This window comes from Onychomys torridus, chromosome 21 (assembly GCF_903995425.1).
Source record: "Onychomys torridus chromosome 21, mOncTor1.1, whole genome shotgun sequence".
Lineage (NCBI taxonomy): Eukaryota > Metazoa > Chordata > Mammalia > Rodentia > Cricetidae > Onychomys > Onychomys torridus.
In genome coordinates, this window is record NC_050463.1 from 53,215,072 (window position 1) to 53,242,016 (window position 26,945).

The following is a 26,945-nucleotide window of genomic DNA, read 5'->3' on the forward strand; positions in this document are numbered from 1 at the left end:
ACCTTATGAAGAAGGTACTATTATTGAGATCTAGAAACTGAGTGTATACATGGTCATCACTTACCCACGTTTACTTATAAGGTCAGAAAGGCAAAGGCAAGGATCCACAGTCACCACCAGGAGAGAGGAGGGGCTCCTGATAGTGAAGATGTCTGATCTGGAGAAACTGTAGGATCCCTGTGCACTGAAACCATGGTAACTGCTGCTTCCCGGAACACACGGCTCAGTCTTCCCCAACCACACAATTCATTTGAACCTGGTTTCTGTTTTTGGTTTGGTAATGCTGCATTGGCTGTAATGGCCAGTGGTCATCATTTTACTCTTTCCTTCTGGGACAAGACCATGGCTGCAGACTGTAGTGTAGTGGGTAGCCATCCCAGCATTGGCCTGGAAGTTCTAACCCCCATTGAGGCTTCAGTAATGATCACGCCCACAAGGCGGGGCAGAGGAAGGAGCGGAAGACCAAGGAGCAGGAGGAGGTGGTCTCTTGGTTCCGGGACACGGGACACTAGAGGTGGACCGAGCAGAGTTCTCCAGAGAACACCGCCGGACTACCCTATACCTTTGCCTGCAACCTACCCCTTCATTTGTAAGTTACCCCACAAAATAAACCTCCCTTTTAACTACGTGGAGTGGCCTTAATAATTTCACCAATACTGTAGGTGCATGGAAGTCACACTGCTGCCTAGGGAAACTGGCAGGAGCTTTGAATGGGACCTTATCTAGGTAAAGATAAAAAACACTCTATGCCAGGAAGCTGCTTGGCTGGGAGAACTCTTTACCTTCTTAGGATCACATCTAAGATGAGCAAGAAGCAAAATACATTTGCAAAGTGAAGCTTGAGGAGTCTCTTCTCAGCTCCACACATGGAAAAACCTCCATTCTAGGGAAGGAATCTGGGCAGAAGAGTATCCTTGGGAGAGACTTGGTCTTCATGGGTGACAGGTCAAAGGTCTATGAACAACAATGTCCTTTTAAAGACCCATTAGGAGCTCCATTACAATTTCTTAAATGTGCAATCAAAGTGAGAAGGTGGCAATCCACTAGAGGGTTACCAAGACCAGTTACCATACCTGATCTGGTACTCCACACTCCATGGTGAAAGGCAGATCACTGATGCTGTCAGGTGCCTGGCCTGTGTAGCTTTGAGTTCAGACTATATTTAATGAGACAGATTAAGCCCCAAGGTCACTTCACACACTGAGAGAATCAGTGCCTCTAGAGCCTTCTCCATCTCCTCTCCCAACCAAGGTTCTCTAGACCTGGTATCAAATTTCCTGACTATATCCCTTTCTTTACTACTGCGAAAAACCCTGCCTCTGTGGTTCCCTAATTTTATGGCAAAGATGAGGATGCTGGTAAACTGAGGACAGACAGTCAAGATAAAATGACTTTGCATACGGCAATGAGTCAGATGCCTCTGCCACTGATGGAGATGAAAGATCTATGCACACAGCAGGTGGCCAGGAGCCAGCTCAGGGGACAAAGGCATGCACATTGTTATGTTTCTTTCATCTATTATGATTCAATTCCTCCAACTTTAAAACCTCTTCCTATTTATTTTCATTTCAGATCTTGAGAGCCTATTAAATCTCTACACACAAAGGAAAGGGAAATCAACTTAGCGTTCAAATGGGAGGACTTGTGATGAGTTTATCTTGCTCGGCTAAGAAGCGATCTTTGAGTCTGAAAGTGGAGGTTTCTGGATCCATCAGCACATAGGGCACTAATCCCTTACAGTCAAGATGAATAATCCTCAGAGATAGAAATGAAAGATTCTACATGGAGAAACTGACATTCTGACATTCAATGCAGGGGGAGAGACAGAGAGTTTGAAGGAGTCAGGCACAGAGGGAGTAAGCAAAAAGATTATTTGTGAGTCAATCTGGAAGAAAGATGGCTGGTTGTGGCAGCAGGAGAGGTGAGTGTGGGGACGACTGAGGGGATAGTTGCAGTAGCATTTTGCTTCTAGACCTGCATAGACCCAGATCAGCCAGGCCAAGGCAGTAGTGACCTGAGTCCATCCAAAGAGTCTCTGTGGCTTCTGCAGAACACTGGTTCATGTAAGTGCCCACTGAGTAGCTGTAGCACAGCAGGTATCAGGAACCCACCAAGCAAGGTATTCTCTCTTTCTGTCAGTCTTCTGTCTATAAAATGAGGTTATCTGTGGATTTAAAGATAGTGCATTTGAGAAAGCAACAGCAATTCTATCACCTGCTTGCTGCTGGCAAAGTTGTGAGGTCCCCAGGCAAAGAAGGGCCCTGCCTGGATAGGCTGGAACAAGGTGTAGGGGAGCAGAACAACAAAGCACCTGTCCCACTGCCAAGGCATCCAAAACAGCTATCTGGTATCAACCGAAGATTCCATGGTCCTGGGAAAGATGAAACCTGCTGCTCCCCTCTTCTCTTTTCCAACCTCCAGAATAAACACCATGCTAGATGATGACCACAGGGCCCCAGTATCGACAACTTCCCATGCAGAGTTGGCCTTCACTGTCATCCCCTACAATCTTTAATCTCACAGCAGGCCCCTTTTCCTACTGAGATGTGTGATGTTCAGGACTTTCTCCCTGCATACTATGTGAAGCTGGTATCTGAGGCTCACAGGCATTGAGAACACTGTACTGTGGCAGACCTTGACTGCCTGACACATTCTATAGGGAAACTTTTTTATTTTTGGAATAAGTGTTTAAACATGGCACCATCTACCATCTTTTGCAAAACAGATCAAAGCATTTATCAGGATAATTGTGACTTGCACTATCACTTTGCAAAACGTGCTTATCTGCAACATGCCTACACATTCTGTTTTGACTCCACAAAGCCCATCTGGTCCTCCATGATTCTTATGTAAGGGGAACACTTCAAAACAAATGGGGTTTTCCCTAAGTTATGAAACAAAACTTCATTGTTATTTTCAGAATCTGGACAGATGGGGCAACAGGACCTGAAGTTATAATCTTCATTTCCTCCCATTCTCTTTCCTCCTTTCCTTCCTGCCCCCCTTTCCTGGTGTGCAAAAAGAACAAGGTGAATGACTCCTTATCGTTTTCAAGGTCAGCATAAAACAAGAGGTGTGGAAATGGGTCCTCTGTGTGGGAGAATAGAGACTGTGCCTCTTGGAAAGGATCATATAACCCAGGATGGTGGGTGGGTGTGGGCTCCTGCACTGTTTAGCTTCATGTATTAGGGAGAAACATAATCAATAAAGGCAATCATCTATCTATCTATCTATCTATCTATCTATCTATCTATCTATCTATCTACATACCTATCTTCAAGGGGATTAATTAGATTAGGTTACAAATTTTGGGCTGGGTAGTCTAACAATGGCTGGACTCTGGAGAGGCTGAGGACCTGATAGCTGCTCAATTCATAAAGATGAATGTCTTAGTTCCTTTCATAGTCCAGAGGATTCTGGAGAACCATTGGTCTTCAGTCCACAGTGGAAGGCTGAAAATGGGTTCCAGAAGGATGGCAGCAAGAGCAGCAGAACAGATGCACTCATTAGCAGAGAGTGAAGGCCACTAGGTAAAAGTAGCAACTTTCCCCTCGGGCTTCCTTGTGGGTTGCTACCAGAGGGTGCCACCTACTCTGAGGTGACTTCTTTTCTTGGTTAATCCTTCTAGGAAATACCCTTATGGACCTTCCCAGAGGCATGTTTCTTTATAGACTGTAGATTATGGATCCAGTCAAGTTGACAATTAACAGTTCTTTGGGGACAGTCATGCTTCATTTGCTCAAGGCATCTCCCAGCTCCTCTGCACCCAGTTAGGCTTTATGTTGCTTTCACAAAACCATCTCAGGAAGCAGTGAAGTGTTCATTTTGTCTCTCATTCCCTTTGTTCAGCAAGAACAAAACATAGGCAGGAATACCTGCAAGAAGCTCCATCACAGTCCCTAGAGGGCAACTGGACAAGCTCAGGTCCCAGTCCTGCATGCTTCTCTGGAGTCTTGGCTCTGTTCTCACAATCTCAGTTCTGAACATTCTTCTTAGAGCATCTGCCTCCAGGCTTTACAACCCCTCTGCTCAGTTTTTCTACATATACTTCACTATCAGAGAGATTGTCAATGGTCTGCTGGCACACACATTGCTCTTGGTTTTTTTTTTAGCCAGCCACACCAATGCCTTGATCTTAGCTTAGCATGAACCCAAACAGTGACCACCTAAGTCAGGCAGTGACTATCATGTGTCAGCTGCTATGCTTTATTGATTTGTTCCACAGCAGAAAATCAGTGTGGTAGAGCTAAGTGAAATGTTAGCTTGCCTCCGTGAATAGCTTGCCTTCTTCATAGCCATGATCAGTAGTCAAGCTGTGTTTGTGAGAGAGGCACTTTGGAAGCTAACTCAGGATTTAAAGTTGCAGCCTGAGGCTGAGCAGTCTGCAATGCAACGTGGCTATAGTGTCACAGAGTTGAGCCTACTCTGCCCTCTGCTAAGATCCTCTGAGAACATGCTGGCTATTGTTATGCATTAGTTTCATATCAGCATATTCTGCCCTCAGATTCTCAGTGAACAACTGATTTCTGTTTTGTGTGGTATAATTTTAAAGCAGTTTTGCTCCCCAAAGGGCTTGGTCACAGCCATACATGGCCCAGAGTCTGTTTCCGATACCATTCAGCAAGGAAGGAGTCTCACACTAGGGCCACAAAAGAAGGTCTGATTGTTTGAGAGTTTCCCCATTACTCAGTGCAGTCCCTCAGCTATAGGTCCAGCTCTGTCCTACAAACATATAGACCTAGGGCGAGACACGGCTAACTGTACTGAGACCTTCTCATAGCTAATGCTGAATGGTTCCTGAGTGTTCATGAGGCCCTTTAGACTATGGTCCAGGAACAAAGCAACCCACATGAGAGACTCACCTACTTCTGACACTGGGTCAGGCCTGTTGATTTTAGTTTCTAGTAGATCTTGATGGGTCTGGACCTCAGGTAAGCACCTCCCAACCATAGTCTTAGGACAGCTATGTCCAGCCAGAGTTCTATGGGGAGATGCTTCTGAAGTCTCTAGGGCAGGCTTGTCTGCCAGTGTCCTACAGTGACTCTTCTGTGATTCAAAGACTTGGATCTTAGTTCTAGTTCTTTGTGGCTATGCACCAAGAAAGGCTCGCCTGCATAAAAGTGGAAGAAAACATCTCCCACAGTGCCCTTGCAGCCTCTTAGGATGCCCCTACATTCAGGCTTGAGTTCCTCTGAGCCACAGATCAGATAAGAACAGTGTGACTCACCCAGGAATCTTTCTAGCATTTCCTCAGTGTCATCTAGAGACCCAGAGGAAGACTCTATTCTATGAACTCAGCACCAGGTTTACAGCATAAAATCCTTATCCCCAACCCCATAAAACTCCATTCTGGGCAGTCCATCCTATCCAGGATAAAATAGAATGCATACTCCTTAGAACTCTGATGTCCATTAACCATGGATTCCACTGCAGGTACAGTTTAAACAGCTGACTTAATCATGCAAAAGACAAAATTATCGAAGTCAAATGCAGGTTATTTTAATAAGACAATTAGTGGGGAAAAGCAAGAAAACAAAGAAAAAGAGAGTGGACTGAAGGGATACCTTCAGATTTTGTGTGTGTGTGTGTGTGTGTGTGTGTGTGTGTGTGTGTGAGAGAGAGAGAGAGAGAGAGAGAGAGAGAGACAGAGAGAGAGAGAGACAGAGAGACAGAGAGACAGAGAGACAGAGACACTATGATGGGAGTTCTAGGTGAAGAGAAAAGAAGCAACAGTCAGAATCAGAAAGCAGTGTCTGGAAATACCCTGAATCTTAGGAGATACAGAGAAACCCAGATCCAGAAAGCGTGAAATACCCCTAGAGTAATCAATTCAAAATGGCACAGCCAGCCATACTAATCAAATTCTCAAGAGAATTCTAAAGCAGCAAAAGTGAACAAAAATATCATATATAAGGGAACAGCCTTCAGATTTTTGGTCAAAATCTCAGGAGAAACCACGAACTTCAGGAAGGAGTTGGAATACTGCATTCATTTACAGTGTTAGAAGGAAAAAATTCCAAGTGGGAATACAATGCCTGGCAAGGTTCTCCTCTGAACTAAAGGCTGAAGGAGTTTATCACAGCAGTGCTAAAAAGGATTTGTTAATCGGTTATGAACAAAATGCTAAATAGTGCACAAAAATTCCAGAATGTGAAACCTTATCAGCTTTGCCCCAGGGTTGATGGCACTCACCAGCACAAGGCCCTGATAAAAAGAAGAGGTCTGAGAGAAAAGCAGGAATGCTTGTCCTCACTTACTCCTGTGTGGGTGTGTTTATCACTCCTGCTGCCAGCCTCCACTGACACCAAACTCCAGCTTCTTCATTCTATCTAGGTAAACTAAACACTAGTGATGCTTCAGGGGACTCCTGGGCTTTTGAACTGGGTGGGACTTCTGAGGCCTCTAGCATCATAGACTAAACAGCTATCAGGTCCTATGTTTCTCTAGTGTTCAGGCAGGCACTGGACTACCTTGTCTCTAGTTTGTAAGCCAACCTAATAAATTCCCTTTATAATACACACACACACACACACACACACACACACACACACACACACACACACGCACGCACTACTCAAGATCTTCAGGATCTATAGCAATAACAATGTCAACATGTAAGCCTGCTGTAGGGGCACTGTGGATTACCCTCCTTCCTATAATTCTGTGTACAGACAGACCTGTCTTAATTCACAGAGAAGAGAAACTGAAAATAACGTTTTAGGTGTATGTATGTAAACATGTGTGCATTTATGTGTGTGCATGTGTGTATATTTGTGTGCATATATTTCTCCCCCCAACAAACAAGAACAATAAAAAAGACGAAAAATAAATAAAGGCAACTAAAAGTATCATAAAACCACAAGTCAATTCTTTGAAAAGATAAAATTGATAAAAATTTAGAAATATTTAAAAAAGAACAGTCTCAAATCAGAAATGAACAAGATATTGGAAATGATCTATAGGAATACAAAGGATCTTATGTGGCAACTGGGAATAATTTATAGCAATTATTTGGATAACCTAGAAAGTTAAGATAATCTAGAAGACAAGTTCCAAGAAATACATAAATGACTAAGACTGAAACATATTAGACAAAATCTTAGTGAGCCATTAAGGAGGCTGGATCAAGAGTTTTGATTCTCATCAAAGAAAATGTAAGGTAGGAATAAAGTGAGTTCTATGAAACATTCAAAAGAGAAATAACACCAATTCTTCTCAAACGCTTCCAAAGAATCAAAGATGATAGAACATATCCAAGGTAATTGCAAAAGACTATCATTACCTTTTGTCTGACCCCAAAGCCAGACAAAGACAACATGTACATTAACAAGCACATTCAACAGGATAATTAAATGATCATTCATGTGGCCAAATGGAATTGCCCTTGAGGAGAAAAAATTATGAAGTACACACAATAAACATGACACATCATGCTAAGAGAATAAAGGGTAAAAATTGCACAATCATTTCAATGGATACAGAAGAAACATTTGACAAAATTCAACACCATCTCATAATAAAAAACACCCTCAAAAAATTAGATATGGATTATATCTCAACAAAACCAAGGAGTGCAAAAAACCACAGCACACATCATACTCAGTGCTGAAATGATGAATATTTCCTTTGTTAGTAGGAGCAGGAGAGGGATGGCAACTCTCACCACCTCTTTTTGTCATTGCACTAGAAATACTAAACAACAAGTAGGAAAGAAAAAGAGAAACCTACATGTATGTATAGGGAAAGAAGAAATGGAACTGTATCTGCTGATGACTTGATCTTATATACAGAAAAGATATCCACAAAGACTCCACACATGCATAACACACATAACACAAGCCATTCAAACTGACATGTGGACTCACTACAGCTAGAAAATATAATATCAGCATATATAAATCAGTAGTGTTTTTGAAAACTAGGAACAAACTGTATAAAAATAAATTAAAGAAACAATCCTCTTTGCAAAGTAATAAAACAGGCATGTGCCAGCACCAGGCAGAAGCAGGCAGCCTGGGCTACAGAGTGAGTTCCAGGAAAAGCTCCAAAGCTACATAGAGATAAAACAAAACAAAAAACAAAAACCCCCTCCAAAAAAATATGAGTAAATTCAAGGAAGTTCAAGATCTAATCACTGAAACCTATAAAACATCGATGAAGAAAATTAAAGAAGGAACAAATAGATGTAGTTACATTGTGTTTTCATGGGTTAGGAATATTAATATCAAATGTCCATGCCACAAAAAGCAGCTACACTAGGTGCTAACAACTATCGGAGACTTCAGGGGTCCAGCCCTTCTAGTCTTCTTTCCAGGGTCTGGGAAGAATCTACAACCAGCTGATAATCGATTCTTAAGGTCGACCTAATCAATCTATGCACACAAAGTTCTTTGGTCCATTCGCTTTAATCTCCCTCTTGTCTCTTGTTTTACATTTATATATCCCCAAAAAAATCACAATCCTCCCCTCCACCCAGGACCCCCAGCCTGAATTTCCTCAGGCAGTGATTGTCCGCTTTCAGGATCAAATGGAGGGGTGATAAGAATCACAAAGAGGGGCAATAGTTGTTAATTACCATTTGCAACCCAGAGGGGAAATGACTAGTGAATCAACTAAAGGCTAAATTCAGGTAATATCTAAGAAGAGGAATCTTATGTGCACAACTATAATCTTAAGTGTGTTTGGTAAAAAAAAGTTAAAGATCTATATATTCCTAGAAGTGGTTAGGTAAGGAGTTAGAGGTCTAAAGTTGGTAAGGCTGTAAGAAGGGAGGGTCCGAGCTAAATTGTATAAAGCTATTACTTAATGTCCACCTGACCTAGCCGGTGTCCCCTTCTGGAATTTATCTTACGTCATGAGACTTGCATGTGGGCTGCTATCTCTGATAGTCCTTGAAAGTTGGGCGCCCACCTGGGCGGTGTCTCCTTGTGGAATTTATGTTAAGTCAGGATACTTCCATGTGGGCTGTTATTGTTAGTCCTTGAAAGTTGGGTGCCCAGTCTCCTTGTGGAATTTAAGTCAGGAGACTTAACATGTGGGCTGTTATTGCTAGTCCTCTAAGTTGGGCGCCCACCTGAGTGGTGCTTCCTATAGTCCTTGAAAGTGGCTAAGGGAGATACCTGATTCCAGAGAAAGCCTTTCCTGAGGCTGTTCTCCAAATTCCTGGAATGTGTATGTCCAGGGAGTGATCAATCCACACTGTTAGCCCTTTTTAGGGAAAAATCAATTAGGAAAACTATAAAGGCACACATCATGATTTTCATAACAGAATAAAGCTGATATATAACAAGCCAAGTAACACCAAAAACTCCTTGGGATTTGGCTTCCTCTGGAGGAATTCCCTGATCCCTCCAGGTAGTGACTTTGCCACAACCAGCTGAGTTCTTATGATATATTCCTGCGGCCCGAAGCAAACAACTGCCTGTAATGCAGGAGATCTGGCACCCTCTTCTGGCCTCTACTGATACCTACACCTAATTGCTCCCACACCTTCCAAAAATGTTTTCTTTTTCTTTTCTTTTCTTCTTCTTTTTTTTTTTTTTTTTTTTTTTTTTTTAAATTTAAAGGTGAATATGCATGTGGAGAATCTGGGGGCATGTGCATGTTAGTGCAGTTGCCTGTGGAAACAAGAAGATGGTGTTGGGTTCCACAGAGATGGAGTTATAGGTGTGAGTACTGAGACCAAACTTAAATCCTCTGGATTAGCAATATAGGTTCATTAACCACTAAGCCATTTCTCCACCCCTAACAACAACAACAACAAATCTTGAGGTAATTATCCTAATTCAGTCATCACATATTGTGCAAGAAATATCATACATAGGTCATTAGGTTTCAATAAAAAAGATGTCTGAGAACACATACATGCTCATACCACTCATCACATGTGCAACTTTATATACACACTGTACTCACATCACAGATCAAACAGTGGAACTACACACACATATTTTATGACACACAAGGTTCAATTTACAGTGAGATGTTTATGCCGTTGCTAACTGAAACTGGTAGGCAGGTCACTGTTCACTGTATCTGGCTTCTCTCAAAACTCAAGCAAGGAGCCCTGGCTTCTCAGCCTACCCAGAAGGGTACATGAGTCTTCACAGATATATCTTGAAAGTACATAATTAACAGGGCTTCCAAACAAGTAGCATTTATTGAACCGTGAAGCTGGGCTAACCCTCTTACTTTATTAATGAAGAAAATGAAGATCACCAAGTTTAAATGGCCTTTCAGTATCTATTTGTCATTTAGACAAGTATGCAATCTTTTATAATTGAACCTATTCTGTTGATACTTAAAGCTGAAGGCAGAGTTCCTTCTTCTTAGACTATTTTCTAAGCACTGGCAATTGCTCTTGCTAGAAGGGAGAATAGTTCCTATTTTAAAAAAATAAGATCAGCCGCTCCAGTTGCTTTTGTATCCCTTTCCTCCTGGCCTTCAATACTTCCTCAAATGCTGCCCTGTAGAGACACTGTCTGTGCTCGCCAGTGCCTCTGTCAGACACAGATACAGTAGATGGAACTGGCACAATGTGGGGCTCGCCAGACTTTCCCACAATGCTGTTGACTGCCTCTTCCAGTGCTGGGTTCACATTGGTCACATACCTGAGCTTTTCTGTTCCAGCTTTGTACCTGGAGATCCGAGCCATGGACAAAGGGACTGACAAGGTGTCTAGCCAACGCTTCTCATACTTTGGTTCATTAGCTATGGGCGAGCAAGGTGATGGTGGAGCCTGTGCAAAGTAAGCGAGAGTCAGTTAACACAGGACCAGTCAGTCACTGTTCTCCAAAGAGGCCAACAGCTGAGGTGCCCATCCCACAAAACTCATTAGCCCACTTCAACCAATGACAGCAAACAAGATACCTTCTAAGAGATCCAGACAGAAAGCAGCACTCATATTTGAATATAAAGGCTTTTAAAAATATGTTTTAAACAATATTTTTTTTTTTTGCAAAAAATATGGAAGAAAGCTAAAGAAGAGGGCGAAGAGAATTGCATTTGGAGGAAATCCTCAGAGTCATGACAAATCTTAACTTAAAAATGTGGAGCCTTAGGATAAAGTAGTTCAAAACAAACAGAGCTGATGGATGTTAGGCACCCAGTAATGTGGGAAAAAACAGAATTGCTTCTACCAATGGCCAATGAATCCCAGTTATGAGATATATACATAGTCCCTAATGGGATGACTAAAGCTCTTCCTACTTAATTTTCAGACTTTGGAAATCCTAAAGGTCATATCTTTCAGCCTCAGACAATAGGCATCTTTGAAGGGAACTGTGACAACTCTAATGGAATGGGTAAAAGTTGACTCATAAAAATGCCTTTATAATACATGTTTTAAAATAATCATGGCATCTGCTACAAAGAGAATAAACAACAAAATAATCAAGTCCCTGGGTCTAGAGAGGATGGGAAGCCACTTAACTGAAGGTATCTGGGCCAAGCTGGGGCCACAGAGCAAGAACTCTCAAGGGTGGGGAGATACTCTAATCCAGAGCCTGGCTATATATGCCTACCCATCTTAGAATCACCAAGGCATGGGGGACATTTTGCCTTCTCAACATCTCCCTTCTTGAGAGAGTGTTCATTGTCATTAACCTGGCTCATATCCTGTGTCAAGTAAGAGAAATATGGCTTCTCCATTGGTCTCATATGTTCAGATGAAGACCTGCCTTGAGAGTCGAACCTGAGCCAGGAACCTCATCATGCACGTCTGGTTTTGATGAGGTTACTTGGTCCAATTGCCTGGACCTGAGGCCAAAGAGATAGATCCTTGGTGATGTGGAGAGTAGACAAGTGCTTTGCCAACAGGAAGGCAGGCAGTGAGCTCTTCCATGTGGGGTAGAACTTGGGCATTGGGGGGGCGGTCAGAGATGGAAGTTATACTTTTTTTTGAAGCTCACCTTTGGCACTGCTAACAGGCAGCAAAGGAGCTCTAAAAACCTGAGGGACCTAGTGAGGAGAGACGTGAGCAAAGTGGAAACCCTCCACAAGACCTCTGGGGCCAGCTATACTGAGCAGACAGATGTGTCCCCTCAGCCCTTCCCAACTTGCAGATTACTTAATGACATAAAGCACTTTATTAAAAAAGCAATGACCAGAATGAGGTACAAATCCACAAATACCAGACACAGCAGCTGTGACATAATTATGAAGGAACAATTGGATTTGACTCCTTGCATTGTATCTAAAAGGGTCATGCACCAGAGGGGCCCTGCCCGACTTCCTGTTCTGCATTCTCAATCAGCTACTATGCTCTGATAATTATTCAGGAAATAGGAAACAGGTTTTGTTGGTGAAAAGAAGAATGTGTTAACAAGAATAGTAACTGTTAGAAATGTGCTTTTCATGATAGCACATATGGATTAACTAAAATAATTTAGACTTTCTTCTCACCCCCAACAACCCAGTGGACTGAAAACTATGTTGATAGTTATGCTTCTTTAGGCTAAATTCCTACAAGTCTCATGTTCAACTGCATCAGGTTGATGAGATAATATTCTGATCCTGCCTCCTCGTTGGCAAAAGCATGTCCTTCATCCTGAGGTAGTGGCTCCTAGAAGCAGTTGAGAGACATTTATCCACCAGGGAGGGTAAATGCTGACCCCAAAACGTCACTTCAGAAGAGGTGACAACATGAGGCCACCTGACACTTTCTGCAACTGTGATGAGAAAGGGAATAGATAAGAGTCTAAGGTGTCACTTCTCTGGATACTCAACTGAATGGCCAGAGAGTCAACTGCACCTCCACTCCAAGCACAGGGAACCTCAATGTCATCCAACTTGACAGTGAGCGTCTGTGTTTGTCTGGCCCCTTGGTTCCCTTCCCTACATTTGCCCTAAGCAGCCTTTTCCCTGTGTATTTGTCTGAGGATTCTGCTAGGTAATGGAGATCTGGCTCTCCTGGTTTTCTCATGTAACCTGGTAGATTATTTCTGCTTTGTCACATGGAGTCTAGCCAAGTCAGAAGTCTGCACCTGTCCCCTTGCCTTTTGAAGGCAGAATAGCTCATTGTTTCTTTTCCATTGTCCTAACTCAGACCCCTAGAGGGGTGCTCTCCTCTGACCTGGCCTGCTGTCAGGGCTGGCAGTCTTCAATGCGTGAAAGCAAGGGTCTTGCTTCACCCAGCATAATGCTTTTTTAACTGCTGCCTCCTGTCATTTGGAATTTTCTTGTCTGAGAATTGCGCTACATGGGAAGCCTGGGCTGGCCATTTAGATTTCCATGTCTATGTCTGACAACATGTAGCACATTGACTTGAAAACCTCACTGTGCATATAAATCACAGGCAATATCTCAAAGATAAGCTTGCAGTCCAGTTTCAATGATATTTATTGATATTGAATGTGACCCTGGACTCGGCTTTCAGTATCCATGTTACCTTGACACTGTGGTGTAGTCTAGCACCATGGAATGCTGCCTTCATACAACTGTCACTCCAGGTAGGATCCCCTACTCTTCTTGCAAGTTGCTCTGTTACAAGAAACAAGTTTGTCTCCAGCTTCCCATGTTTATGAGATGCATAAGTGTCCTTTACTCTAGTGTTAACATAATTTTGTAAACAAATTTTAACTCCATTTTCCATTCATTGGAATAAAATGCAATGCTTAACCATGTTTAAAATAACTTCACCTTCGAGATGAGCATCAAGTGATATTGCCTGAGGTCTGGCTGGTAAAGCCACAACAAGCAGGTGGAGTGAGGTGACATCTAGTACCTTGCCAGTAACTCCTGTTCTGCCCTTCACCTGAGCACAGTTTGTGACCCCTGCCATACTCAGATGTTGGTAAAAAAAAAAAAAAAAAAAAAAACAAAAAAAAAAAAACAAAAAAAAAAACTCTGACTCACACTCCATAATGTCTTTGTGTAATGTTTATTTCTATGAAATCAATTTTCAAAAGCACTATAAAAGTGCCTGAGGACTTTCTAAAGGAATGGATCATGGATATTCTGCTATAATATGCAATAAAAATTCATTACTCAGTAGACATTACCCAGAAGAGAACATGCAAAGTGTCAGTTTGAACACAAACAAAATGTCCCAACGCAGCTTTTAGTATGGTGTGTGTATTTCTTGCATGAAGCTCATTATAGAGTTTGTAGGTTACCATCAAATGATTTCAGTTTTAAAAGAATGCTTTGGTCAATAAATAATCACTAAACCTAGGATGAGTCTGTCTCTAGCTGTGTGGACACTTCATGTTCAATTTAAAATAATAATGGCTGCTCAGCAGACAAAACCTGCCTGTGGGTCTCAGCTTGCAATTTCCATCTTCACAAATCCTGCTGGGGCTATGAGCCCTTAGTAATGTGATTTTAGAGAACAAAAGCACACAAACATAATAAAAAGAGCAATATCTGACCAGAGCAGAGAAAAACTGATGACCCCAGGAAAGCCCTGATTGAAAGTGAAAGCCATAAGACACTATCCACGTGCACGGTTGGTGCCATTCCCATAGGGACCTGGTCGACTCTCTCCTTACAGGGAACTCTCATTTATAAGTACCTGAAAAGTATTTAAAAAAGAAGATTTCTGTGGGAAGTCCTAACTGCTGCTGTATCTTATATCTGTGCGAGATGGTGACAATGTCTGAGGTCTGGCTGGGAAGCCACAGCAAGCCACAGAGGAGATGCTCACTGCACCATCAGCAGCTTGTGTCTTTGCTTTGCTTCATGTGAGCACAGCCCACTCGAGCTGTACCCACTTCTAATTTTCTGGGCTATAGCATCTGACGAAGAGAGAATAATGGATGATAAAAAAAACTGAAGAGCGTGGTCAACCTTGTTCTACAAGATTTGAAAAAACTTGGAAAACATTTCCTGACATGGGAGAGATGGCTGTCAGGATTCCTGCCCTGTCAGTCCTAGATCTGTACATACTTTGTCCTGTGGACATCAAGCTTTGTGCACACCTGACCCTGCACATACCTGGCCTGTTAAACCTTACTCCATCAACACCGGCTCTTTGCATACCTGACCCTCCTCATGCCTGGCGTCTTGGATACCTGGCTCTGCTTACCCCCTTGACTGTGGTGGTAGGGCAGCCTGGAAGGAATGGTTCCAGGTCCCCACACTCGCAGTCTGCAGCCAAAGTTGCAGAAAAACAAAATAGAGTGACTGCAAAGTCAAGGTCTTAATAAAGACACAGAGTTGTTTTGCTTTCATGTGAGGTATTTAGAGGAGTTTCAACTGTAAACCACGCTGAAGTGGAAACATGCTGTGAATGGTGGATTTGCTGCTATCTCTGCCTGCCTTAGTAAATTCTTATTATGCTCCACTGCAGAAGACTAAGGAGCACAAAAAATGCTCGGGGTTTCTTCCCCACAGTTGAGAGGTGTGTCAGTTGCTTTGTTTTTCACCCAGGAAAAAGGAGGAATTTATTTTGGCTGTTTCAGAGCTGATGGCTCATAGTTGGCTTCACCGCTGAGGGTCTGATGGAGGGCTGAGGTGCTACCATGGAAGAACTGTGGTGTTGTATATCAGTTATTTTCCTCATAACTGTGAATAATATCTGACAGCTTAAAGGAGGGCAGATTTGTTTTGGTTCACAGTTTGAGAGCACAGTCCAGAGTGGTGGAGAAAGCATGGTGGCAGCCACAGCTTGCCATTGGAGCAACAGGCTCATTGCATCCAGCAGTTACCTGGCTAGAACTCCACGGACCTGTGTCTGCCACCTCTATATCTATATCTATATCTATATCTATATCTATATCTATATCTATATAGCTATATCTACATCTATAACATCTCTATATATAAAGGCTCCACAGTTTCTCCAAACAATGCCACCATCTGGGGACCAAGTACTCAAACACTGAGCATGTCAGGGTTATTTCACATTCAAACCAGAACATGGCAGGAAGCTGCTGACCTCGGGGCATCCTGAAAGCTGAGTGTGCAACAGGAAGGAGCCAGGACAAAATACACCCTTCAAAGTCGTGGCTACAAGTTTCAACCAGGCTTGACCTCATGGCTTCTACCACTTCCCAATAATATCACCAAATTATGATTCTATCAGCAAACTAATTCATTTATAAGGTAATGATCAAACCACCTTTGATTGACTGGATACAGACAGTATCAGGGGACCTTCCTTAAACATATGACTGCTTTGAGGAACACTTCACATCTAAACAAAAAAAGGTAACTGAAGCTCACTTCTAAATGCAGTGTATAAAATAAGCTTAAGTTCTTGCTTTTTATACGGGCCAGGAACTTCCATAAACCCAAGACAACTCCACAGCAGCTCTCCAGTAGCAACTAGCATAGAGTACTTGTCACAATTCACCAACAATTATAGTACATTCTGTTCATGTAAGAAAGAATATTCTTCATCCCTTCTCTGTGGGGTCCTCGTGAGATAAGCCCCAGTTCTTTACCACTTGGGCTTCTGTTCCTAGACATTAGCCCTGAGCCGTCTCCTCATAGTACAGGCCTCTCCTAGTTGGGCACTGCCCCCAGCCTCCATGAAGGGTTACTTTACATGGACCAGCACAGAAAATTGCTTGGCACAGAAGCTGCCCACTCATGCCATGGCAGTTCTGCCAAAGAACAGTGTGCAGACCCTAAGCTGTCCTGGATAACAGCAGGTTGCTGAGTTAGCAAACAGTGCTTCAGGACACCTAGGCTTCAAGACAGACAGCAAGCACAAACCTCCAATGCAGGGCAAGAGCCCTACTCCTCCTCTTTTCCTTTTCAGGAGTGAGGATACAGGAGAGGTAAGTCTGATAGTTACTCCCTGCATTCCTGTGAACAGAGAGTTTGTGATTCTTCCCTTCTGGAGAGGCACAACAGGACAGAGAAGAGCTAGGCCAGGATATTCTGAGTCAAGAAATACAATTTCATCCTGAACCACCATGTCAGGTAAACCCTCTCCTCCAACACACACACACACACACACACACACACACACACACACACACACACACACACACACACACACACAGAACCATCCCAGTACCCATTATTATCTGGGGAAAACCATGCAGAACAGGAAACAAGCTGGAGAGTGGTATTGAAGGTGATTTTAACAGCTGGAGGAATTGGAATCAATTCAAACGTAATTGCACCCATGTATTCACAACAGAGATGAGAAAACAGGAAGCTCTGGGAGTTAGAGGGAGCTGCCTCCACCTCTGATGCCTGGAGGACACTCAAAATGCCGAGAACGGCTGTGAAAGGGTGGCCAGAATGTACCTTCTGCTCAGCAGATTTATCTGGACATTTGCACTCTCCTCCTCCAAACAACACAGACTTTGGAAATGATCCTTACCTTATTAAAATATGGGCCTTAAATAAAATTACAGTGGTTTTAAATGTGAATCGTTGCTGTAGGTTGAATATGAAATGTCTGCTATAGGCTTCTACTTTAAATGCTGAGCCCCTAGCCTGTGGACTATTATGAAGGATCTGGAATCTTTAGGAGATGGGGCCTTGCTGGGGAAGAGGGTCACTAACGAAGTCTCTAAAGGTTGCATTCCAGGCTCTGGTCTACAGTCTCTGCTCTTGCTCTGTTATGGTGTAAGGAGCCTCCACCCCATGCTCAGCTATCACAAACTCTCCCATGCCTTCCCATTATGATGGGCTGAAATTCCTTTGAAACTGTAAGTCAAATAAATCTTCTCTCCTTGGAGTTACTTCTCCGAGGTATTTTGTCACAGTGCAGAGAAAAGTAACTAATAAAATTGCTTAGGATATAATTGTCTATGTGACTTTTATAAATATGTCTCATTTTATGGGGAAAAAGATACATATCACCTACATTTGTTTAAAAATAAAACAAATCCAGATTCTAATGTAGTATGAGAAAAGTATTTTTCAGTAAGATCTAAATATAGATAAAGTATAGCCATATTTCAGGTTGGATCTCAGCCCAAATATAATATTGATCTTTGAACTTGAAACTCTTCAAAAAGAGACTTCCAAACAAATAATTTCCAGGATGCAGAGGTTTAAGAGTGAGAGATGAGCAGCAGCTAGACTTAAAATTTTGCACCCACTTCCCCAGTTCAGGAGAAACTTTTTTTTAAGGAAGCACTTTTTAATAACCAGGTAATGAAGATTGCTGTCAGTATGTAATTTAAGGTAACTACTTGATGTCGGAGATGACGGGTTATTTTGACTGAAGCTCTAAGGCCCCCTTTGAGAACTATTCATAGCAGATCTTACATATTTCTTATTTTGAAAACAGAGAATCCCTGCTTCATTTCAGGGGAGAGGCGTGCCATCACTCTGTCAATCTTGTCATTTTCCTCTCAGCTTTAGTGACTATGTTATGGTAAATTTTACAACGGTAATTACTCACCTCTTGATTTTATTGTCTTGTTAAATGTAATAAGCATGCCACTGTCAACCATAGCTCACTTCTGCCCTGCTCTTGTGATCCAGTGTCTCCAAATGGGAATCAACCATGTCTTCCCACACAGGGAGCATGCTCCTAGCTCGGTGTCTTCTCTACCTTTGGGTCCATCTTGCAGGAAACAGGACTAAGATGTCTATCTCAGGTCCTTTCTCACAGAGCAAAGTCCACAAACACCAAAGTGTAGTCCAAGTGCAAGTGCTCTGCAGATAGTAATGGACTTTCTACTGTGAGGGTAGACAAATGGCTCTTCATTGTGATGGAAATACAGAACTGCCTCTGTGAGTGTCCCAGTTCATCACTGACTCCCGTATCCAGGGTAACACAGGACAACAGCCATTGGAACCATTTGCTTTCCTTTGACTTGTCTCAACTGACTGTCAGTACGTTACCCAGACCGACTTCCAAATCCCGAGCTCAACTGAAGCCTCTGCTTCCTGAGCAGGTGGGACAAATAGGTGTGCTGTTGGGCCTGGCTCAAAACTAATTTTTGAAATCAAGTGATGGCTGTGAAAATTAGGATGCTGTTTGACTATGGGCCCAAGACAGGGAGATGTGACTTGTGAGTATGTTGCTTATTCTTTGTTAGTTACAGAAGCCAAATTTTAAATGACTAAAATTAATTTAAACTGCCAAAGCAAGAAATTATGGCGCCATGCAATTACATGAACAAACATGAATCTTTTCCCCTGAGTTCTACCTGAATGTGAGGGTAGGAAAGGATCTACTATAAAATATACTTTAAAATCGATTGTGGAATGTTAAGATTCTACTTCTGCACTAAAGTCTCTGTGGATAATAAGCCCACCTACCCAGAGAGAGGCTGATCCTAGCATTAGGAGGCAGACACAGGGTAGCAGGCACTGGTGGTTGCACTCAGTTCCAGGGTCTTAGGGTAGGGGGGTCAGGCACAGGATTTCGCCTCATGGCAAATGTACAGTGCTTATGTTTCCTTGATGTTTTCTATGAATTTTGGAATAAATTCTCACTGTTCCTCTTTCATGTTAGTCTTCTAGAAATCTCCCAAAAAACAATTTGAGACCCTCTTGGTAAGGCTGCCTGAAACCCAGAGGTTACTTTGGATTCTCCCTCAAAATGAAGACTAGCATTTGCTTTCCATGAAATTATGAACTACTAGTTGATGGTGTCTTAGTGAGTATAAGGACAAAGACTCCACATGGGAGTACATTCCAATGGAACTGACAATTCCTGTTTTCATTGTCTCTTCCAGAACATCCGCATGTGCCTCTGCAGGATCATGGACAGTTTCCTTCTCAGCTGAGGGCCCTTGGGACTGAGGTTCCCAAGTTATGAGGTCAGGGGACTGCACGTGCTTACTGTGTGGCTGCAGTGTCCATTCAGGTGCAGGCCACTGTCAAAGAGAGGCGATGAGGCTCTGCTGCTGTGGTCACTGGATGGCCCTGGGGACCCTGAAACAAAATGAGAGGCATTCATTCCAGACGTAGTTGTCAGCTACATCATGTGTGACTATATGACTGCAAGATAGCTAAGCACACAATGAGAGCCAGCAGTCCATTGCTGGGTCCCTCTCAGGGATGTGGAACTGAGTTGGGGATGACTCTCTGGTCTATCTATTAGCCAGAGGTTTTCCCTCCTTTCCTAGAACCTGGCCTCCCCATGAATGCTGCTAGTGCAATCTCTTGCCTGTCATGTCATAACACACTATCAGGATGCAGAGCAGGGCTGTGTCTACAATAGGGCTACGTGCCATTGCGGTCTCTCATCCCACTCCACTACTGTGGCATATTCCCTCAGAGTTGCTGATGGGTGGATGACATTTGGGTCTCTCATTGTTGCAGACAGGCAGTATGAGAACGTAGACAATGAAGAAGGAGTAGCCCTGCATCAGTCACACCACCACCATCATAATCTATGACAAACTGAGTTAAAATCCATTTGTGTATTGTGTATAAATGCAGTGGGTTTGCTTGTATAAAAAGCAAAAAGTAAATGTGGCATGTGTATCAATCATAACTATTACTGTTTTACAGATTGGGTGATGGGTAGATAGATTTTACTGCTGTGTCTTTTGGCAGCTAAGTGTGTCTCACTGTTATGGGAGATGATCTGACTCAAAAAGGCTTTCTCAGGTCAGCACATTTGACCCAGTCCAGAGACAACAGGTGCCCAATAACCGCAAATCCCTTTAAGAACAACCCTGCAACCAGCTTTCACACAAGTTCAACAATCAAGTTAAACTAGTAGTTTCATTAAGAATTGTTAAAGGGATCCTTGGGGCCATTCCCAAGGCTTCAGGCCATTCACTCAAGGTCCTGAGGGCAACTCTAAGAAAACGAGTTTTCTGTGACTACCTCCGGCCCCGTTATTTTCTGCACAAACAAGAAGTGTAGGCAGATCCTGTGTGTCAGTTCTTCCATTTTTGTGGTGATGTCTGATGGTTGAGCACCACTGCCTGATGGCCAGACTCCCAGACAATCTGCACATCTGGAAGCAGATAGGAAACCCTCTGGTGTAGGAGAGAGGCAGCCCTGAGATTAGGCCTTCTGAGCCTTGGAAAGCAAGCAGAAGTGCTGAGGACAGCAAAATGGTAGGCTTATCACTGACAAGCTGCAATCATGGTGAGGCTGTAATGCTATCAAGAGAATGAAACAGGAAGGCAGGCCCTCTCCCCATCAGCCACTTGCAAGAAAAGACAGCGAGAAAGGAACTGAGAACTGGGTGGGCACTATCCTGCATGTTAGTACTGGATCATCTCATCTCATTACCAGGACTGTAGTGCATATGCACATGGGGTGCCTCATGACAAGAAGGCTCCGAGGCTGACTGCTCATTTCCAGTCTACCTCTGCACCTCCCATCGTGCATAGCCCAGCCAGTCAGCGCCCCTTTCCCACCTATGTCACATCTATTAGGACAAGTACTACAAAGCACTTCACCATATTTCTACATGTGCTGGGAGACACAAGAATTCTTTGCCTTTATTTACACAAACTGACAAGTGAGCATTTCTCTGCTCATTTACTATCCTAGATAGATACAATTGTTACCCAGTGGAATCTATCCAGGTCCAGGCTTTTGTTACTTTCCATTACAAAGTGCTATTTTTACATTAGCACAGTTTTTTTTTTTTATAGCATTTCCATATACACTTTAGGACAGCCCATGCAACTCTTTCCAAAGTCTTTCATTTATATCCAGAATCAACTTGTCATTATTTGCAAGAAAGATGAAAACATTTTGAACTGCTTAAAACCCCCTAGGTAATGCTGTTGCTCTGAGTGACACATGATAAATGTCACCATAAACACATGTCTGAAGAAACAATGGGTAGTAAGTGAAGAAATTTAAAATTGGTAGTTTTTTTTGTAGACATTGGACTCCTATTAATTTCTCAGTGACTATCAGCTTTCTTTCTGTATCCCCAAAGAAAAATTTGAATACTTCCTATATTGTTTTATTTATCACCAGAACATCCGTTTTTCAAATCTGGTCAATGTTAGTAATTGTGGTGTGTGTGTGTGTGTGTGTGTGTGTGTGTGTGTGTGTGTGTGTGTGTGTGCGCGCGCAGGAGGAACATGTTCATTTATGAACAGGTGTATGTGTGTGGAGAGGTACATGCACATGTGTGCACATGCATGTTGAAGTTAGAGGACAACTTCATCTGCCTTCCTCAGGTATCATCCACCTTGGATTTTGAATTGGGGCCTCTTACTGGCTTTCAGTCCATTAAGTAGACTAGAGAGGCCCAGGAAGCCATGCTTCTCTGCTTTTCCTGAACTGAGAATGTAACTGTGTCTCTCAATACCTGGCTGTTTTTATGTAGGTCCTGGAAGGTGTTTTCAAGACAAGCACTTTATTGACTAAGCAATCACCCTAACAAAATATTAGCAATTATTAATTACATAAAGAGTTGTTCTAAAAAAGCAAAGAAAAAATATATATAATCAGTAGTTATAAAACTCTTTCCTTCAAAGACTGAACTATAATCTGTCCAAAGTCCTATGGCTACTTCGACTAGACTCCAAGCAGCAAAGCCACAGAAGGAAGCACTCTGGAAGACGCTCTAAGCTAAACATGGCATTATCGTAGGACCCAGAATCCTCTGCTCTAGGTAGAGACTTAACAAAGATGTCCAAACAAAGCCTGTTGATGAATGTTTGCAGCAGCATATTCATAACAGCCCAGAAATAGAAACAAGTGTTCATTAGCTGAAGAGTGGATGGAGCAATGCCCTACAACCATATAAAGCAGAGTTATGCAGCTGTAGCAGATGCATGCTACCTCACCAATGAACTTTGAAAGCATCATGGTAAGTGGAAGGAACAGCAAGCCAAGGTCATAAATTGTATGAATGCATTGATACACATTTCCAGAAAAGGCAAATCTACAGAGGCAGAAAGCAGTGACTTTGAGTGGCTGGGGGAGGGGAACAGGGACTGCCTGGTAGCTTGTGGAGGACCTCCTTTGAGCAGTAGAATGTCAAGAAATTTCATCAGTGGTGATGGTGTATAACATAGTGAAATACTACAATGTGCAAAGTCTATCTGTGTAAAATCACCAAGTGTTTGGATTCTTAAAGAAAAAAGTATACAGGTTTGTTCACTCAATCTCACTGGGTATTTATTTTCCCATTAATATCAATTTAAGAAATGCTGAAATGGACATTGTATTGACTATTGGTATGTTTTTCTACATCAGCAATCACCTCTGTGGGACAGATGTTGCTTCAAACAAACAAGCAACCCAACAGAATCTACACAGGCAGCAACAATTTTCCCTCAGTGACATGTATCCACCAGAGACCGTTTTGTATGGATTGATGGAATGATTATGGCCCCTGTGTTTAAATTTTTATAGATACTAAGATTTAACAGTTTTAGGTTGTAAAGGACCAAATAAACGGCGAATGGACATTTATAGAATTAATGGAGAACTCAGCATCTAACTCTGGAGTCTGGCCCCTGAGCAATGAGGCTCACAGGAGTTCAGCCACAGTGGCTGAGCTCTGCACAGGCCCTCAGCAGGAGAGTTCACAAGAGTTCCTAGATAACCAAAGGCTATGAACTCCAAACCCTCAGATTCCAGTCAAGACTGTGAATGGAAGTTACTTTATGGTCCCTGGGTTTCAAGGGCTCTTTTGAGGGAAATGGCAGCTTCAGAGCCACGGTGACCTTTCCTTTATATATATATTGAGAATTCTTTTTTTGAGCTGAGGATCGAACCCAGGGCCTTGCACTTGCTAAGCAAGTGCTCTACCACTGAGCTAGATCCCCAATGACCTTTCCTTTTCAAGAGACAGATGTTGAAATCCTTGTGGCTGTCAGTTCTCCTGCTCCTATTACACCAGTGTTAGCAGCCACCAAACATTCACCCTCTCTCTTCATCCAGAAACGTTACTGACCTCTTATGGAAAGCAGGCAAAGCTGTGCAAGTGTCCTGTTGTCTCTGTCTCTCATGCTGCCCATTGGGCCAGGCTATAACTATCCCCCACTTTCAATCTCAGTACAAAGGCACACTCAGAACACAGCGTTAGGCCCATGCAGGAGGCGAAGACACTCACCTGGAGGTAGGCTGCTATGCACGAGGCTCTACTTGTGCAAGAATAAGATGGAAACAAATGTTTAGCACTACTACTAATCTTCTACATCCTGGGGAACATTGCTGTGGGGCCTGGCTTGGGTACAGCCTCCTTATACACAGCCTTAAAAACTCCCCTCACTTTCAGTTGAGAAATTTCCACCATCCTTATGTGGTTTGGATACATGCGCTTCAAAAGCCATGTACTAAATGGCTTGGTCTCGGCCTGTGGCTCTACTGGTAGGCAGAGGATCTGTTAGGACACTCCCACAGAGTGAGTCTACATAGGAGGAATCCGTCAAATAACCCCTTTCCTCAGAGCTTGTGGAACCCGTGGAAGAGGAGGCCAGAAGAGGGTAAGAGCCAGAGGGATGGAGGACACAGAAGAACAAGGCCCTCTAAATCAACTAAGCAGGGTGTATGTGAGCTCACAGAGACTGGAGTGGCAAGACAGGGCCTACATGGGTCCTCTACATATACATGATAGCTTTTAGCTTAGTCTATTTATGGGACTTGTGAGTGTGAACAAGTGGGTCTCTGACTTTCGTGTCTGCTCCTGGGACTCTTTTCCCCATTGGGTTACTGTGTCCAATGTCAATATGATAGCTCTTTTTCTTTATCTTATTGTATTTTATTTTGTCAAAAAAAAATCTTAGCCAAAAAAGAAAAAAGGAAAAGAAAAGGAAGTGGCACTTAGTGGGAAGAAGTCAGGTGATGTGCTCTTGGCACCCTGCGTTCTTCTTCTATGTCCCTCTCTTTGCTTCCTGCCTCCACCATGCATCCTTGCTGAGGTACGCAGGGCTCCCACAGGCCCAAAGCAAATGGTAATGAATTGAAATCTCTTCAACTGTGATCAAACAAACCAGAGACCCTCCATAGGGTCATTCTCCCCAGGGTTTTGTTATAGCCATGGGGAATTGAGAAACAATTCTCTTCTTTAAACTCCCCCGCCCCGCCTCTGCACCCCCAGAATTTCAGAGAGGGCAGACTTTTTCTATCCTTGATGATCCATGTGTCACCACATCTGTAGCAATGGGAATGGCCATTACTGTACCCCACTCTGCCAGCCACACTTCCACATCACAGCCTGTTACAGAACCTCTGTCTACATTCAACAGGCCATATTGCCTGACTCAGCTTCCCAACTACCAAGACCAGCTCCTGACTTCCCTCTCTGAGTTGGTAGAACTGGTCAAGAAGAGAAAAATGCTGAAAAGTGTAACTCTCTCTTCATTTTTTATATTTGTCTTCTTTTGTCGCTCTACTGTGTTCTCGCTCTCTCTCTGTGTCTCTCTCCTCCCTCACTTAATGCCCTTACTTCTTCCATTTCAAATCTCCCTGGTAGCACTGAGTCTTGCATCACCCCCTCATGTACTAAGTGACTTGTAGAAGAGCACACTCATCCTGACGTGTGGTAACAAGGGAAGCTGGAGTCCCCTGGGATCTTCAAGTGACTGATCACAGGCATCACCACATCCCTGTCTCTGTGCACATGGGAGCATTCTTAGCATCCCTAACGAATTCCACAATGACAATTATAACTTCCTTCTAGTCTTTAGTCTGTTTCTGATATCTACTTTTCTTACTATGGGGATCTTCCCATCTGCACATGAAACCCTTCCATGTCATCCTCAGATCTGCTCTTCCTTTCACAGGGATGTGGCCCCCAGGAACACAGGGTAAGTAGCCACTCTTCTCCATGTGTCTGCACATAGGGTACCAATTTCTCTAATAGTGAATATCACAATCACTCTCTGTGGTCACTTCAAAATGACAGGCTCAAAGGTCCCAGGGAGAAGGGGATAGAAGGAAGGTCTGAATCTAATGGCTCTTCTGACAGACCATGAAATGGTGTATGGCCAGAGTCCACAGCTGACAAGGCCTCAGGAGCAGCACCCAGGCCACTTACACAGTAAATAAGGGAGATGCTAACAACTAGGTTACAGTGATGGAAGAGAAGAAGGGTTAGCATGTAAGATGGGCCAGGGAGATGGAGCCACCCTTTCTTGCAAGAAGAGGATGAAGAGAAGAGTCATTCAGGACAGGAAAGGAAGGCTGGCCTAGGCCAGGAAGGCTCCTGCTGCTATCAGCTGCCCCTGTACTTGCAGCTGCAGGAAGTTAGCTCTATGGATGCTGAGCCTTGTCTTTCAGATCTTTCCTAGAAGCAGAAGACAGCACCAGGAGTTGGCCCACTGATATCCAAAATAAGGGCAGGACTTTCTGTTAAATGCAACAGCTGTGGAGAATAAGTTAAAGACACAAACCATGCTCAGTAAAGTGCTTTTCTAGGCTTGATGTTTACTATTCTCCCTGGATCCAATACAGCAGCATATCACAAGCTCTGCCTCATCATGGTAGGTATTCTTAAGTATACGTTAGCATGACTGGACTGTATACTTAATATGAGGTCAGCCTAGATATTATGAATACAAACTACTCTACCTATATGCACATGAATGTATGTGTAGTTAACTGGGTGTGTGCATGTGGGTATGTTAGTGTATATGTATAAGTATGTGCATGTATGTATGTTAGTGTGTGTGTGTGTGTGTGTGTGTGTGTGTGTGTGCATGTGTGCGTGTGTAAACACAAAAGTAGGGAGTTCATGTGAAGCAATCACAGAGTTGCTTCTGATTATGAGGCCTGGAGTGCCTTAGGATCCTGCTGTGCCCCTCTGTCTGTCTCAATCAGTCTTCTCTCTGAGAATGTGCTTGGGAAATAATTTATACCCACTGTGCCAATATATGTGGATAAATAATGTGGGAAGGAAGAGAATCCCACAACACCCTGACATCTCTCCCCTTCCCACTTACCTAATGGGAGCTTCAGAAATGAGGGCGCTTCCCTGAGATACTCCACAGTGATGGTGACATCATCGCCAGCATTTCTCAGAAGATGCACCTGTTCAGAAGGTGAGAAAAGCACTTCACCATCACAGAAGAACCAGACATAAGTGAAAAGTAAAGTCTTTGCAGATCTCTCCTGCTTTCCAAGAACTCACTTGAGAGTTACCTCTGAGACAC

General features: G+C 43.1%; 1 protein-coding gene across 1 annotated transcript in view; it reads right to left on the bottom strand.

Annotated features, from left to right (window-relative positions):
• The window catches only part of Sntg2 (syntrophin gamma 2), a 111,717-nt gene that overhangs the window by 73,039 nt on the left and 11,733 nt on the right, over nucleotides 1-26,945 (bottom strand). The window contains exons 3-5 of the mRNA XM_036170282.1: nucleotides 26,736-26,823; nucleotides 19,703-19,794; nucleotides 10,611-10,738 (exon numbers count right to left, since the gene is read on the bottom strand). Coding sequence (XP_036026175.1) covers nucleotides 10,611-10,738; nucleotides 19,703-19,794; nucleotides 26,736-26,823 — 308 coding nt within the window. The remainder of the gene's footprint in view (nucleotides 1-10,610; nucleotides 10,739-19,702; nucleotides 19,795-26,735; nucleotides 26,824-26,945) is intronic.